General features: G+C 54.4%; 1 protein-coding gene across 2 annotated transcripts in view; it reads right to left on the reverse strand.

The window, feature by feature from the left end:
• Positions 1–7,314: 7,314 nt before the first annotated feature.
• Positions 7,315–16,296, reverse strand: part of ANO1 (anoctamin 1) — a gene marked incomplete at both ends in the record, with an annotated part of 164,967 nt that continues 155,985 nt past the window's right edge. For both annotated transcript variants that reach the window (XM_079708287.1, XM_079708288.1), the window contains 4 exons: positions 7,315–7,563; positions 9,238–9,343; positions 13,574–13,758; positions 15,773–15,825. In XM_079708287.1, coding sequence (XP_079564413.1) covers positions 7,315–7,563; positions 9,238–9,343; positions 13,574–13,758; positions 15,773–15,825 — 593 coding nt within the window. The remainder of the gene's footprint in view (positions 7,564–9,237; positions 9,344–13,573; positions 13,759–15,772; positions 15,826–16,296) is intronic.

The following is a 16,296-nucleotide window of genomic DNA, read 5'->3' on the forward strand; positions in this document are numbered from 1 at the left end:
TTAGCTTTGTCCCACAAATTTTGATATGCTGTGCTTTCATTTTCATTCATTTCTATGTATTGTTATTTCCTCTGGGACTTTCTCTTTGACCCATGGATTATTTGGAAGTATGCTGTGTAACGTACATGTGTTTAGAGATTTTCCTGTTGTCTTTCTGTCATTGATTCCTAGTTTGATTCCCTTATGGTAGAGAACACACTCTGGATGGTTTCAATTCTTTTAAACTTGTTGAGCTTGAGACCACATACTGTGGTCTGTCTTGGTAAGTGTTCCCTGGGTTCTTGAGAGAAAAAAAGGGTGCTCTGTTGTCATTGGGTGGCATGTCTATAGATGTCAAATAAATCCTGGAGCAACCCCCCCCCTCCAGCCCGCCCCAGGCTCCTTCTCATGCCTTCAAGTATTCTGATAGACGTTCTGCCCACCTAAAGGATTTCTCTTCACTGCTGTCCCTCAGGGATGCCTCAGAGAGGGGCTGTAGTGCTGCAACTGTCCACTTTCAGGGGGTGCCTGTGTATCATGTAGACCCCCCCATAAACCAGGCCTGAGTGTTCTCTTCCTCTGTCAACTGATCATAGGGAACTCCCCATGAAGCCACAGGTGAACATGAGTGTACAACTGTCTGTTTGAGTCCCTGCTTTAAATTCTTTTGTTTATATATCCAGAAGTGGAATTGCTGGATCATACGGTCATTCTGTGTTTAATTTTTTTGAAAAACCATCGAAGTGTTTCCCATAGCAGCTGCACCATTTTACATTCCTAACAGCAATGCACAAGGGTTCCAATTTCTCCACAGCCTCACCAACTCTTTATTATTTTGTGTTTTTTGGATAATAGGCTTCCTAATGGGTGTACAGTGGTGTCTCGTGGGTTTGATTTGCGTTTCCCTGATGACCATCTTGAGCATCTTGAATATCTTTTCATGTGATTATTGCCCATTTGTATGTCTTCTCTGGAGAACTGCCTATTCAAGGCCTCTGCGCACTTTTAACTGGGTTGCTTGTCTTTTTGTTGCTCAGCTGAAGGGGATCCTTATATATTCCGAATATAAGCCCCTAATTAGAAACATGGTTTGCAAATATTTTCTCCCATTTTGTGAATTGCTGTTTCACTGTTGATTGGGTATCCTTTGATGCAAAAAAATTCTTAAATTTTGATGAAGTCCAGTTTATGTGTTTTCCTTTCACTTGACATTGTCTCTTTAAAAAAAGAAATGAGAAGCCCGCGCACCACAACGAAGAGAAGCCCGCGCACCACAACGAAGAGTAGCCCCGGCTCGCTGCAACTAGAGAAAGCCCAAGCTCAGCAATGAAGACCCAGTGCAGCCAAAAATAAATAAAATTTTTTAAAAAAAGAAAGAAAATGCATCTTTTGCCTGTTTCATGGGTGAACATTGGCCTTTATTCATGAGGACGGTGAACAGAGTTACTTTCCTTTCTTTTTCTTCTGTGTCATCTCAGTGTTCTCCTGGCTCTTTCTTTTTCTGTTTGTTTTGGTCTTTCTCATTCCTTTTGAAGTCTCTCCTTAGATATTTGGGATTCTGGGCTTTGCTTGGGGGTAGTTAGTTTTTTCCAAAAAAAAACAAAAAAAAACCCTCCTTCCTGGGGGCAGGGGTACATGGTGGACAGGACAATGGCCCCCAAGGTGTCCAATCCCAATTCCCAGACCTTGTGAACGGGTTAGTTTACATGGCAGGAGTGACTTTGCAAGTGTGATGAAGATGAAGGACTTTGAGATGGGGCGATCATCCTGGGTTATCCCAGGGACCCAACCCATCACAGTCCTCATGAGCGGAGAGCTGGAGAGACAGCCGCGGGAGAAGGACTGGCCACCATGGCTGGCCTGGAGATGGCGGGAGGGGCCCAGCCCTGCCCACACCTTCCTCTTAGTCCAGTGAGACTTGTGTCAGACATCTGGCCCACGGAACTGTAAGGTAGTACGTTGGTGTTTTAAGCCACTGGGTTCGTGGTCATCTGCCCCGGCCACAAAGAGAAAACCTACACAGGCCCCACATGCTGGGTCTCTTTCTTTCCTAAGGGCAGTTCCCACAGACAGCCAGCAGGAGGCGGCAACCACCCACAAGCGAAACCAGACAAACACTCCTGCTGAGGTCAGGATAGCCATCAGGCCAGGGTGACAGCTGGGTGAGGAGGGGTGACCAGAGGGGAGCACCAAGGGAAGCTTCTTGGGTGCTGTAACATTCTGAGTCCTGACTACAGAGGTGTGTGATTTCTGGGGAAATTGATTGTATACTCAAGATCTGTGTAGTTTTCTGTATGTTATACTTCAATAAAAAATGTTGGAGAGAGAGATGAGGGGGAGGGGGCGGGGGTGTGTGGAGAGGAGACAGCAGGAATGGACACACTAAATAAATTACCTGGCGGAGCTCAGGAAATCAGACCTTAGTATGTACAAGGTCGCCTTTTCCCCAGGGGTGCATCCTGACAGGCTCTTGGCAGGGGCAATGTCCACCAGCCCTTCTGAGCAAACCAGGCTTAAAATGCTCGTGCTGAGCCAAGTCGGTGTCTCTGGGCATCAGATGTATCTTTGCTACAGGCTTCTCTGAAAAAGGCTGTGAGTGAGCAGGGGGTGGGCTACTTGCTGTGGGCATATCTGTGGTCCAGAAGGCACCACACCTTACCTCCCATGGGCCCCTTACCTCCTCCACCACCATCCCTGTCAGCTTGACTCAGGTCCACTTGGCTCAAAGGCAGAAAGGCTTAGTCATCAGTCTTTTTGCCATCCATCCATCCATTCAAATGTCCATCCACCCATCCATGTAACTACCCAACCATCCAACCATTCACCCATCCACCCATCCACTCATCCATCTATCCTTCCATCCATTCAAATGTCCATCCATCCATCCATCCACCCATTCAAATGTCCATCCATCCATCCATTCAAATGTCCATCCATCCATCCATCCATCCATCCATCCATCCATTCAAATGTCCATCCATCCATCCATCCATCCATTCACCCATCCACTCATCCACTCATCCATCCATGCAAATGTCCATCCATCCATCCATCCACCTTTCCTTTCTCCCTCACTACCTCCCATATCCATCCATCCACCCATCCATCCATCCATCCATCCATCCATCCATCCCTCACTCACTCACTTATTCATTCATTCAGCACTTTCTGGTGCCTCCTCCATGCCTGGCACTATGTCATTGCTGCTTCCTGGCCTCTTTTCTGGCGAGTGTTAGCATTTCTCTACTTAGCTATGGCTCTTACAAATCATGGATGGGTGAATGAGTGTTGCCGAAGTGCGGGGCACACACCACCTGTGGTGGGGGGCACGGGAACCTGCAGGTGAAAGTGTGTGTGTGCTGGGGATGTGGGTGCCAGGGCCAGGGGCTCTGAGTGCAGCCTTGGGGCGGGGACAGCCCTGTCTCAGGCACACACCTTGGCCAAGCTCAGTTCCAGGGAAGCCCACAGCTGGTCCTGGATCCCAGGAAAGGGACCAGGCCTGCGGCTTGTCTCGAAGGGCCAGTGACTCCAGGGGCTGCAGTCTCAGCTGCCCCCTCAGCCAGTGGGAGAGTGGGGAGAGGGGCCGTGATAGTCAGAAAGGACACGCACCTTCTAAAGAAGAAGGGCCACCACCGGTCCCCAGTCAAGTGCAAGAACGTGACATGGTGAAAAATACAGCTGTGTCATCAGATGGCGTGATTTCTCAAGAGAACATACAAATCTGGATTTCTATGTGTATGTACCGGGTTTTTATATATTAAATTAACTTAAAAAGTTTAACAAGCACTGAACCTATCAAACAGAGGTATCTTGGGCTGATTGCAGCTCACAGCAGCCTCCACCTTCAAGAGAGCTGCTGAGTCCCCATAAGAGATGCTGGCAGGAGCGCCCCCAGCCCCAGACCTCAGGCCCCCTGCAGGCCCTGGCCCTTCACTGTCTGTGCTTGGGGGCCCAGCCCTGCCCAGCTCCCGCCACACCACTCCAGGGACCAGAAGCAGAAACTGTTCAGTGCTGGGTGCCAGGGGCCTGGGTCCGAGGGATGGCTGTGTAGCCAGCTTGCTGTGTGACCGGAGCAGAGCCCTGACCCTCTCTGGGCTTCACTGTGTCCATCTGTGAAATAATGGCACCATCTGACCGGCTCATCTCTGGGGGTCCTTTCGCTGCCAGATCCCAGGTCTTTGTGATGTTAATCTGTTGGCTTTCTTCCACCCACCTCTACCACCCTTGTCCGAGTCCCATTATTGCTCATCTGAATTTCTGCAACTCTCCTCTGTGGCTCCCCACCCCACTGCAGTGTCCATCCAAAGCCACCAAGACCTCAAAATGTGAATCAGGTCCATCACTGCGCTGGTTAAGACCGCCGGACCCTGCCGTGGACTTACCACCAAGCTTGAGGTCCTCACTAAGCCAGGGGCTGGTGCGAGTTGGTCCCCGATTCCTGCCGCCTCCTGCCCCATCTCTGGCCACCTCCCCACCGTGTCTCCCCTCCAGACATGATGGACTTCTTGCTGCTCCTCCAACTCACCCAGCACACTGCTGCCTCAGGGCCTTTGCACATGCACTCTGCTGCCTGAACCATCCTGCCTTCCTCCAGGGTTTTACATTCTGGCTCCTCCTTGTTCAGACTCCAGGGACCTCCCTGCCCAGCTCGGTCGCTCTGAGTGACTCTCAGTCACATCCCTGTTTTATTTTCATCAGCACCTCTTCCTTCCTCTGAGATGATCTGGTGCTGGGTTCATTGTCTTGTTCAGCCTCTGATGCCCACTGCAAGAGGTCATCCCCTGAGGGAAGGGGCTGTGTCTGCCTTCCTCACGGCTTCATCCTGAACGTTGCCTGGATGGATCTCTCTAAGGGGTGCCAAGGAGCCCCGTGATCTTGGGCAAGTCACCTCCCCACTCTGAGACTGTTCGCTCATGTACTCACTGGGGCCAAAGATCCTCCCCCTGGGAGGACCCATGAAAGGGGAGGGCTTCCGGCGATGCTGGCCCTGGGAGCCACCCTCATCAGGACTAAGGAAGAGGTTCCAAAGCTTTAGAAGGAACTTTTACTTTTTAATTTATTTTATGGCCGCCTTGCACAGCATGTGGGATCTTAGTTCCCCGACCAGGGATGGAACTCACACCCCCTGCAGTGGAAGCGCAGAGTCTTAACCACTGGACCGCCAGCAAATTCCCCAGGACATTCTTGACCGAGCAGCAGCCAGGGCCTTGTGAGCTTGGGTTTGCTGAGACCTCCCTGGGGACACAGCAGCACAAGGGGCGCCCGAGGCCCTCCCCGGCCCTGCAGGTGTGCGGGGTTGAGGCCTTGCTGACGTGTGAGTGTGAAAGATAGTCTTTCAGGAAATGATGGTGATTATCGGTAATGAATTAAAGAAAAAGTGCCCCCACTTGCCCAGATGAAAGCACTGGCAACCCTGGGATGGTCCCAAAAAGGTTTGGGGGAAGTTTTAGGTCCACAAAATCCAAAATACTAAAAACTCTGTCGGGTTGCGGGCACCAGGGGTTGGGATGTGGGTATCGTGGAAGAGGCTGCTGGGAAGGTGTGACCACAATTCCCCCCTCCCCGGCGCACATATGTGTACAGGCATGCACACACACAGACAAAACAACACAGAAATGCATATGCACGCAAACCACACATGTGTGCACACACAGACACACACACCCATGCACATACTCGTGGACAGGCAACGTCCCAGGAACATCCTGAACGAGCCATGTGTCTGGGGCTGAGGATGTGGAGGCTTATGAGTCCCTGCACATTTGCAGGTCCAACCATGGGGCTCTGGGGTTGGCCCCTCAAGTTTCCTGGGGCAAAAGTCATGCGGACAGCGTTTGAGAGGAAGGTGTCATGTATGCAAATTTATTCAGACGAGCGTTCAGCCAAGGTCCTCTGTGGATTTGTGTACATTCACTTTTTAAAAAAAAGAATGGTTTCCATAAAAGGATTTTTGGTAATCACCTCATTTTTAATACAATGTTTATATACAAAAAACCCCATTTCAAACCACTTACTGTACAAGAGAAAGTAGAAGCATCAGATTGCATGACTTTAGCAAATAACAAAAGTCTGCTACACCTACGGACTTCCCCCCTAGTTGACAGCTCACAGGAATGTCAGCGTCTCACCGACCACACGTTCAAGACAGACACGTTTATCTTTTCGTCCCTCCCTTCGGTGAAACATTTCTTTTATGTTTCTCTGGGTGCTTGAGAAATTTCAGATCATCGGTTAGTATAATGGCTGCAAACTGAGATCATTCTTATCAGCTATGAGATTTGTTTGCACAAGCTTTTAAAATGATAATAGTCCAACAGTAACATTCCTGTAAGTAAAAATATAGAGAAGTGTTACCAAAATAGAAGCCTTTATTAATAAAAATCTTTGGTATTAACAGTATTTTAAATTCCTCTCAATGATATTTGGTTAGCTAATAAAATAAAAGCCTTTGAGCTACAGAGAAAAAACCCTTACATCCACTGTAGAATTGATTTTTTAAAAAACCCAATAAATATTCTGAAGCTGCAAAAGTACCCCCCAGAAGCCTTAAGACTTCTTGCAACCCTGAAGCCGTCTGCAGAAATGCCTCAGAGGTCATAATCCCTCACCGCCCGTTTTTCTGTCATCCCGAGGTGGGGGAGGCATGTGGCTGCTGGTGGGACCCCAGAGGTGCCGGTCGGCGCTCATTCAGGACACCTGCACCCCGCTAGTTCTCCAAGAGGAAATTCAGAGCTTCCTGGCCCTCTGAGTGGACGGAGCCAGGGCACCTCTCTTTCTGACCAGTGTCTCGGTTTCTGAATCCAGGGAAGGAAAAGGTGATGAAAAATCTCACTTCTTCAACCTAGAGACAGGTGATGTCTTTTGGAACTGGTGTCAGCATCGTTTATTCCTTCTCCACTACTCTATTTGCCCTCACATCTCGCACCAGCTTTTGTCTCATGCCTTGGAATACCACCTCGCCTCTCTCTTAAGGCATCGGGAGGATTAAAGAAGATGTCTTCTGGGGGCTGCTTCTCACCGCTAACGGCCAAGGAGACCCCAGACTCCAAGCATCGCTGCCACAAAGCGCCTGCATCCGCTGTGTATCACCCTGTCCCCATTAATCATTCTGATTAACCTTGAATACTAAAGATAACAGAATTCCCTGCCTAATGGTCTTGTGCAAAAACAAGGAAAAAAAAAAAAAAACAGAAAAAGACGGGGAAATGTTGTCCTATCAGAAGAAAGTGGTCTTCCAGGCTTGCCACAAACCCAGGAGCCACTGGGCCAGGGGGTTGTGAGAAGTCGCCTGCCCCGGGAGAGGGTGCGCACGTCGTCGACGGGGATGCCCAGCAGCTACAGGGCGCCCCCGGGGAAGTCGGGGCTGTCCGGTGGGGCAGGGGGGGTGGGACTGTGGTTGCTGAAGGGCTCCGCCTTCTTCCGGTCCTTCTCCATCCACGTGTCCAGCAGCTGCTGCTTGCCCTGCTCTTCCCTCATGAAGAGCTCCACCATGAGGAGCTTCTCCTTGTGCATCTGCTGGCTGATGTCCTTGGGGATGTCAGGGATGACCCAGTCCACAAAGTCGCTCATGAACATGACCAGGTTCTGGAAGGAGAGTCAGCATCAGGGGGTGGGAAGGAGGACCCGGGAGGCACTCCCACTTCCACCTGCACCCCAGCTGGCAGTGCCTTGTCCCGTCGCACCCCGGCCCCGGGACCTCAGACACACCTGGACTTCCCAGGCCTCGGTTTCCCGGAAGGTATAAATGAAACAGGAAACCAGCCAGGGGGGGCCTCCGGGGGCCGACTTTCTTGAAAGAATCTGAGCTCAGTAAATAGGAAACGTCTCTGAGTGATTTTGAATCTCTTGGCTGGGAGGCTTAAGAAATGATCTGATGGGTTACACATCACCAAATACAACAAGTGTTAAGACTTTAAGGGAAAATAGTCAAAATACAAAGAGCCCAGAAACGCAGGGAGCTTAAACTGTCTCTGATGATTCCGCAGGCCGTTCTGTCATTTGTAAGGTCTCCCGGGATCACCCTGAATGTTTGCCACCTCCCTGGATGCATTTCTGCTCCATAGGGTGCAAATGAGTGGGCTTTTATGGCCAAACGGAAATCTCTGGTTTTTAAACTTCCGTCTGACCGGCACTTGTTAGTGCGTATGGCTGAGTTAGTCACCTTGTCATGGAAGGTGCTGGTGCCCCCCCATCCACCATCACCTTTCTGGGTTAACGCTCCAAGCCCCCAGTTGTGGTGGGTGCTGGCCACTAAGGCTCACAGAGGCTCGTCTCCAGGGAACCGTCCCCCCAGTCTCCCTGTTCCCGGCCTGGATGGCTGCAGCCAATGACTGGCCAGGTGGGCAGACTAAAGGCCCTCTTTTGCATCAAGGTGGGCCCACGTGTGTGGTGGGTTTCATGCTCCAGCCCAGACCCCCTCCCAGCTGAGCTCCGTGCCCCCAGCCCCTTGCAGGGCCTTCCCTCAATGACCGGCCTGCACCAGAATCCTTGGGTCAGGCTCTGCTTCTAGGGAACTGGGCCCCAGACACTAGTTCTGGCTCCAGAGGGTTATGGAAACCTGGCGGACAAGGCAGTGGGGCCTCGGGGGCCAGAAGCCCTGCCAGGGGCCACACTGTGTAGAAGGGGCAGGGCTGGGGCTTGAACCCAGTTCCTGGATTCCAGGTTCTGGGGGCCACACAGGAGGGCAATCCCAGCATGGCCTCCCCGGCTGGGACCTCAGGGCCGCGTGCATCAGCTACTCCCCAGTCTGGGGTCCTGTCCACTGGGAATCGCTCGGGCCTCAGAGTTAGCCCCACTCCCCAGAGACTGGGCCAGGCGAGGCCAGCTCCCCTGCCTGCTGTGGGGGGCAGGGGGGCGCTGGGGTCAGCTGGGAGCCCACTGCCCTCCTGTCCCTGCCAGCCCTGTCCACTGGGGCGTGTCTCCTGCTGCACGGTGACAGCGGACACTGAGGTGGGTCCTTCCCAGGTCTCCTTCAATAAAGACGCCTTGCATTTAACTAAACCTGCGTTCCCTGAACAACCCCAGTCCTTCCGGCACCCCCCTCCTGCCTTCCTTTAACTGAGGAGGTTCTGGGACCTGTCCTTGCCCAGAGCCTGCGGTCACCAGTACTCCCCACCCTTGGGTGCCCAGGGAAAGTCCTCCAGCCTCCGAGCCCCCGAAGCCGGCCAGCTCCTGTCCTCCTGACCCTGTTCTGGGCATAGAGCACCTCCTTGGTGCCTCAATTCCCAAACCTTCTGGAAGCAGACAGGGCCCTCGCACCTGGAAGACGATGACAAAGGCCAGCCGGGCGGCCAGGACGGCCCAGAAGTCCTTGGAGATGTCGTACTTGTGTTCCGACCATGGTGGTTCCCGGTAATCTTTGTACCTGCAAAATGGAGGTGGGTCTTCGAGAGGAACTGGGGTCTGGCTGCACCGAGGGGCTTGTGAGTGTCAGGAAAGCCTGAGTCGGACCCTGGGCCAACTGTAGGACAGCACCCTCCCTGGAGGAAGAGGCCCCCCTCCAGCCCACTCACACACCCAGGGAGTCTCCCCACATTGGAGGGGGTGCCAGAACCCACGTGGGCTGGGAAGGACAGAGGGGCATCCCCATAAGTCCAGCCATGGGCCCACAGAAGGAGGCTCTGGGACCATCTGGTCCAGGGGTTCCAAACTGTTGAAGGCAGTGGAGCCCATCTTCCAAAAAGAAGTCCTACCTGAGACTCCGGCAGGTCACACAAAGCAAGTGGGGCCTCCCTGGTTGAAAGGGGGGGTCCCTAAGCCTAGAACCTCAACCCCACCCCCATCATCCACAAAACTCCAGGCAGGGTTCCCTGAAATCCAGTTCTCCAGTCTCGACCCGCTCTGTCGGGGAAACTATTGGAAAAAATGAAACGTTTTCTCAAAGTAGCCCTTGTACGACGTTAACCATACAGTTGGTGTGGTCAGGGCACCAGGCAACTGTCCCCAGGCCTGCCGTGCCCCACGGGGCCCAGAGCCCGGGGGGCATGTCTCTCCCTCTCCCAACTGTTAGCTCCTTATCTCCGTGTAATAAATACCAGCCCACCCCTCTTCTCATCCTTCCAGACATTGCCCACGAGCGCCTGCTGGGAGACAAGTCTGCTTACTTCCCTGGCCCCCAAGGTCCCACCTCTGTCCCTTGTGCAGCGGGAGTGGTGGGTGCCTCCTGGGCTTCAGGTCTGCCTTTTTCTCAGAGGCCCAGAGATGCCTGAGGTGGGGCAGAGTGACAATGAGAACCCGGGCTCTGTCCCCACCAACCGCCCCCAAATTTGGGGGGTGCTTGGTTTTAACGGGGCTGACCCCCTCTGTGTGGGAAAAGCTTCCCTAAAGCTGTGTGAGGAAGCCATGGCCGGGGCGGTCTCTAGGTGCTGGGCTGCAGGTGTGCCCTGCTGGTTACTGAAAAGCTGAGGCCCAGCTGGGGAGACCAGGAGAGGAGGCACCTAGCTGTGTGGGCACAGGCCTCGCACAGACCCAGAGCCGGCTCCCGCCTTGCTGTGTGCCCCTGCGCCATCGCTTGGCCTCTCTGGGCCTCGGTCTGGCATTCCCTCACTTAGTCACGTCACAAGTATTTATTGAGCAGCTACTGCATGCCCCTGCATTCCAGGGGCAGAGCTTGCGGGGGGCACAGACAGGGCCCCTCACCCACAGAGCTTTGTGTCTGAGGGAGCTGGATGGGAGCTTCGGAGGGCCTGTTCAGAGCTAAGCTGCCAACCCCAGAGATAGGACTGGGCTGGGAACACACCCTCTGGTGCCAGATGCTGAACCATGCAGAAGATGCACCACCTGATCTCTGATGGGAACAGGCATCCCCTGTTCTCCCAGCGTCAGAAGCCATACACATTTTCTCTTCCCTCTCCTTTCTGTTCTCAAGGCCAGCTGCACCAGGATGCTGGGAAATGTGTTTGGGTCACCTGGCAAACTCCTATGCATCCCTCAAAGCCCACTTACATAAGAACTGTCCAGATGCCAACCCCCACCACCTGCACTGACCTCTATCAGAGATTATCTTACAGTTTTCCTTGCTTTGCTCTTGTGCTAAGCCTGCCAGCTCTCCCTGGGGAGAATAATAATGCCCTCTCTGGGGCTGCTGTGAGCATTCAATGAGACCATGTCTGTTTCAGTGCAGGAATAAGTGGTAGCCAGCAGTGGTCACAGCGCTCAGCTCTGCTAAGCTGCCTCTCCCATACCTGCTGCCCCAGGCTGGGCTGGGTGCTGCTCCTCCCACAGCCAACTCCTCTGGGAGGCGGCTTGACAGGGGAGCGGCCGGCAGCACGGAGCTCACGGCACCTACAGCACTTAATAGTGGGCAACGGTTGGGCGGGCCTGGCTAAAGCCCGAATCCCAGGGAGCAGAGTGGACTGGCCCATGGCCTTCCTTCTCTGAGGGGGTAAAAGTAACAAGGGTCTCACTTAAAAGCCAGGTCTCTGCTCTGTCTCCTCGGCCTCCCCCTGCGTGGCCAGGACTCCTGACCGATGCATGGATGGGGAGCTGCTTCCGGGGGCTGGATGCCTGATGCCCGATTCTTACCCAGGAAACACCAACACTGACATTTCTGAGGGAATTTATAATAAAATGTCCACCTATATCCCGGCCTTCTTTGTTCTAAATCATTCTTCCTCTAAAATTCATTTGGAGTTAAATAGGTTGGCCTGAGTGTGTTCTTGGCGTGGGATGTTCAAACAAAGCAAGAGAAGTGCAGCGCTGGCTGAGAAGCGGCAGGGGTCCTGGACCGGAAGCTCGGGGGTCTCTGGGGCCCGTGCCTGCGGAGGATGCGGAGGAAGGGACCTTGAGTCCCTGCCCTTGACCCCCAGCTCTCCAGGCAGACCCTGCCCGAGGCGACCACGCGGGGGGTTGAAGCAGATCACCTGGGCCTTTCCTGTGATGTACGTGCTCACATACATGTGCCTTGAAACATGCGGTGGGTGGGATTCTGAAAAGCGGGAAGCATGTCGTGTTGCATGTTTGTGTGTCACCTGCCCTTTCTCGTTGGCAGGCCTGGCTGTACCGGGTCCCAGAGTAGGTGTGGTCCCTGCCCTGACACAGAACACACGGCATGTCGTGTAATTTCTCTTTCATCACTCGGGGTCAGCCGGGCACATCTGCTGTTGCAAAGCCATCAGTAGCACCTATGCTGGATAGGTCTGCCTGCCTGTTCCAATGACCGCAGGCGGTGCTGTTTTTCCATTTCTTGGGCCAGTTTTTTTTTTTTTTTGCAAGCAGCCACATGCCACTGCTTGTTGCCGTCAGCACCCTGGACCCTGGTGGTCTCCTCCGCTTCCTGCTACTAGGGCAAGGGTATGAAGACAGACAGGTGAGCTTCATAGAACTATGGGCAAAGTAAGAGTAAACAGCCTTGGGGTAAATTATCCGCCCTACGCAGAAAGGGCTGCGCGTCATCGCGTGGGCTTTGTGACACGTGTTCTGGCCCTTGCAGTCTTTCGTGTTCTGAATCTCAGCTGGGCTGGAGGCGGTTCGGACTGCCAACAGATGCTGAGCGTGCCCCACTCTGCCTCCCCGGTCTCAGCCTCACGGCAAAGCCCGTGGCCAATCACTCCACAGTCCTCTGTTTCCTGACCCAGGATGCCGTGCCCCTGCCTGCACCTTCCATTGTACCGTCCACCACGTTTCCCTTTACGCTTTACGCTCCAGAACAGGCTGCAGTTTCCCACCTACAGACACCCCTGCTCACCACTCTTCTTTTACCCACTTTGCCCCTCCCCTTGGAGTGACCCCTACTGCCTCCACCCTCTACCTGGGCTTCCGGCTACTATCACCCCTTTAACTCGATCTGTTTATGCTTCTGTTGCCCCTGCACAAAGTCACTGGGCAGCAGGGGTCATGTGGCCCACTCCCGAGCCCCCAGCCCTGAGCCCCCGGCCCCTAACCCAGCCAGGCTGGCACGTGGAAGACGCACAGCCAACAGCCAGGCCTGGCTCTGCCCCGCACTCATGCCCCCCCTTCCCCACCTCCGTCTTTCCTGGGGTGCTCCCTGCCTGCCCTGAGTGTCTGGCCAGCTGATGGGGCCCCGCAGGTTGGACCCTCTCAGACATCTGTTGCTTTTGCCTGCCCAGCACCCAGCGCCCCAGTTTTCCTTGGGATGCCCCCAAATCTATGGCCATGACTCCATACCCTGGCACACGACCCAGACCTAGCCAATAAGAGCCCCGCACACTCTGGCAACAGTGATTGGCGCAGGGATGGGCCTCTGACCCAAGACAGGTCATTGAGACTCAATCCTAGGACTTTTGCTGACTAGTGGGGAAGAAAGCCCCCCTACTGGGACTGCTGAGCAGAGAGGACTGCGGGGGGACACTTACTGCCTGTCAGGAAATGACGCCCACATGCAGGAATGTATAAAATTGGGAGGCAGTGTCAGAATGGGGCCGGATGACAAACAGCAGCCCCTGGATCCAGCCGTGCCTGAAGCTTACCATGGACTTCTTAGTTAAAGAACTGATAAATCACCTCCTACCCCCACCCCAGGGATATATTTTCCCTTGAAGCAAGATTGAGCTGTTCTGTGATTTGCCCTGAAAGAATCCTGGCTTGAACTGGGGTTTTCGCAGAAGCCCACCAAATGGGGCTGCCTGGGCGGTACCTGCAGATCTGCACCTCGTAGCCCAGGTCTAGGGGGTCGTTGGGGGCCGTGCCGTTCTGGAAGTCGCTGACATTGAAGGAGGAGAGGGTGTGGTTGACGAAGCCGTGCATGGTCCCGTTCTCACTGTACATGTAGAGGTACACCAGGCGAGGGATGAAGTCCGACGTGAAGGAGATCACGAACGCCTGGGGCGGGGAACAGAGCAGTGAGTGCGGACGCCAGCTGGGAGGGGGAGGGGGACGTGCCCCACCTGAGCCAGGGCAGCACTGGCCCTGGGGCCTGGCCATGTGACCCGAGTTGGCAAACATGACCCCAAGGTCTCGGCTCGTCAAGTGACAAACGAAGGGTTGGGGGCATTCCTGTCAGCCCCTCCAGCACCTTGAGGAGAGGGCCTGGGGGCTGGGAAGGGGGCGCCCCTGAACGAGAAGGCTTGGGGACAAATGCTGGCTGCCTCTCACTGGCTGTGTGGCCCTGGACAAATCGCCTGACCTCTCTGTGCCTCCATTTTCTCTTGTCAAACAGGGCTAACAGCGCCCACTCTAGGTGCTTCTCCTTCCTGGCTTGTTTGAAGGAGAGCGAGGCAGGGAGGGAAAGTGCTTTGTAGATTGCGAAGTTCAGACCCAGCTCACCCTATTTTAGAGCAGTCCCCGGGGCAGCGTAGCGTAAGGCCAGTACCAGAGCATGGACCCGACGGCCTGGGGTAAAGTCCAGCTCTGCCTCTTGTTGGCTGTGTGACCTCGGGCAAGTCACCTGATCTCTCTGTGCCTTGGCTGTATCACCTGAAAGATGGGGCAATGACCCTCTGCCTCCATGGGCCGTGTGTGCACTAGTGGGTGGGTGCGTTGAATGGGCTTAGAAGGGCCTGGAGCATTCTAGATGCTCAATAAATGTTAGCTGCTATTATTATTGTTGCTGCTGGTTGTTCTCACGAGACATCCAGCTTGTTCCTAGCTGTTCTGCTCTCAGCGCCCCCATGCTCATGCCCCAGAGGGGCTGTACCTTGGTGTTTCCAGCCTCTCCCCATCAAAATGTGCCCCCCAGCTCAGCCCGGGTCAGGGTATGGAGCTGTCGCTGTCCAGTGTGCAAGCTCAGCCCACAGCCTCCCTTTATAAGTGGGGTTTCAAAGCCTTAACCCAGCAGGACTGGGTGGCTGACAGGGAGCTGTCAGCCAGCAGGGAAAGCAGGTCCAGGGCTCTGAGGGTCCCTTCTCCTGGGCCGAGCATCACTTCCTGTGCCGTGGGGACTGAGTGTCAGGGCCTCACTGTGACCCTGACCCAGCACTGTGACCATCTGCTCCAGGGAGCTGCCTGCCCCCACACCCCCATTCCACCCCCGACCCTACAAGGCGCAAGGTGGCAGCTTCTGGGGGGCTCAGGCTTGGCCGGCTGGTGGAGGGGTTAGGGTCACAGGGCTGAGGCGTTGCAGACCCCCCTGGGGTTCTCGTGTCAGGAAGGCGTGGACCAGATGCTGGGGCAGGGCCATGGAGGGCGGGGCACTGTCCTCAGCAAGCCCGTGTGTCTGTGCGTGCCTGTGTGCGTGTGTGTGCGACCAGTAGGTACCTCTTCTCTCCGTGTTTCAGGATTTCTCAAACTTTCTTTAAAGAGCGGGCATGAGTTTCACATAAAGGGGGAAAGTTAACTTTTTTTTTTGGCCGTGCCGCATGGCCTGTGGGATCTTAGTTCCCCGACCAGGGATCGAACCCGTGTCCCCTGTAGTGGAAGCACGGAGTCTTAACCACTGGACCTCCAGGGACGTCCCCAAATTAGCTTTTTTTAAAAAGAGCAGAAGAGTTGCTAATGAGGAATCTCTGTGTCTCTCTCTGTCTCTGTGTCTCTGTGTGTGTCTCTCTCCCGCCCTCCCTGTCTCTGTCTCTCTCCCTCCCTGTCTGCCTCTATCTCCTTCTCTTGTTTGTTCTCAGGACTTGGGAGAGAGGGGACTTAGGGGCCAAGGTGGGCACGGTGGAGGGTTTTGCCCCCGGTTGCAGAGAAAGGCCAAGGAGATTTTGTCATTCCCGCCAGAGCCCGCCCCACCCCTCAACAGGACCAAGGGATGCTTCTGAAGAGGAGAAGCTCCTGCCAGCCGGGAACCGCTCCGAGGCTGGAGGTACGGACAAGCTCCCTGGAAGGGGAAGGGGTGCCCAGCCGCATGGCAGCTCGGCTGGGCTTCCTGGCCGAGGTCCTGATGTCACCGGTCACTTACGTTGATTATGACTGCAAGCTTCCCGACGCCTCTGAGGATATTGTACCAGATTCCTGGGGGAAGGGAAGCACAGGTTTAAAGAGCCCCTTGCCCTGGCTCTCAGGAACTCGGGCTAGCAGGCAGCAGCCCGGCCTTCGCAGGGGCCGGTCTGGTCCTTTTCTGGGGCAGGTCAGACACGTGGTAACAGGGAATTGTTTGGGGAGGGCCTGGGGGAGCCTGGCTGACAACAGAGCCCATGGCTTGTACCGGCTCATCAGCTGTTTGTAAGCAAACTGTGTAGCTTCTCAAAGAGGTGCTTAGAAACATCGGGTCCCTGGTTCTGAACAATCTCCTGCGAAGCTGCATAAACTACTGATCGGCTTGGATGGAGCCTTTTTCTAGAGAGACAAAGATTCAATTTGGATGCAGCTCCTGCCCCAAAGAGCCCACGCAGCAGTAACTGGAGACTGAAACCACAAAGTCTGATGTCCTGTGAATTTTCCGTAGCTCTAGTGCCAGGAAAACTGAATCTAGGGACAGGCCAG

Source organism: Hyperoodon ampullatus (assembly GCF_949752795.1).
Source record: "Hyperoodon ampullatus genome assembly, chromosome: 7".
NCBI lineage: Eukaryota > Metazoa > Chordata > Mammalia > Artiodactyla > Ziphiidae > Hyperoodon > Hyperoodon ampullatus.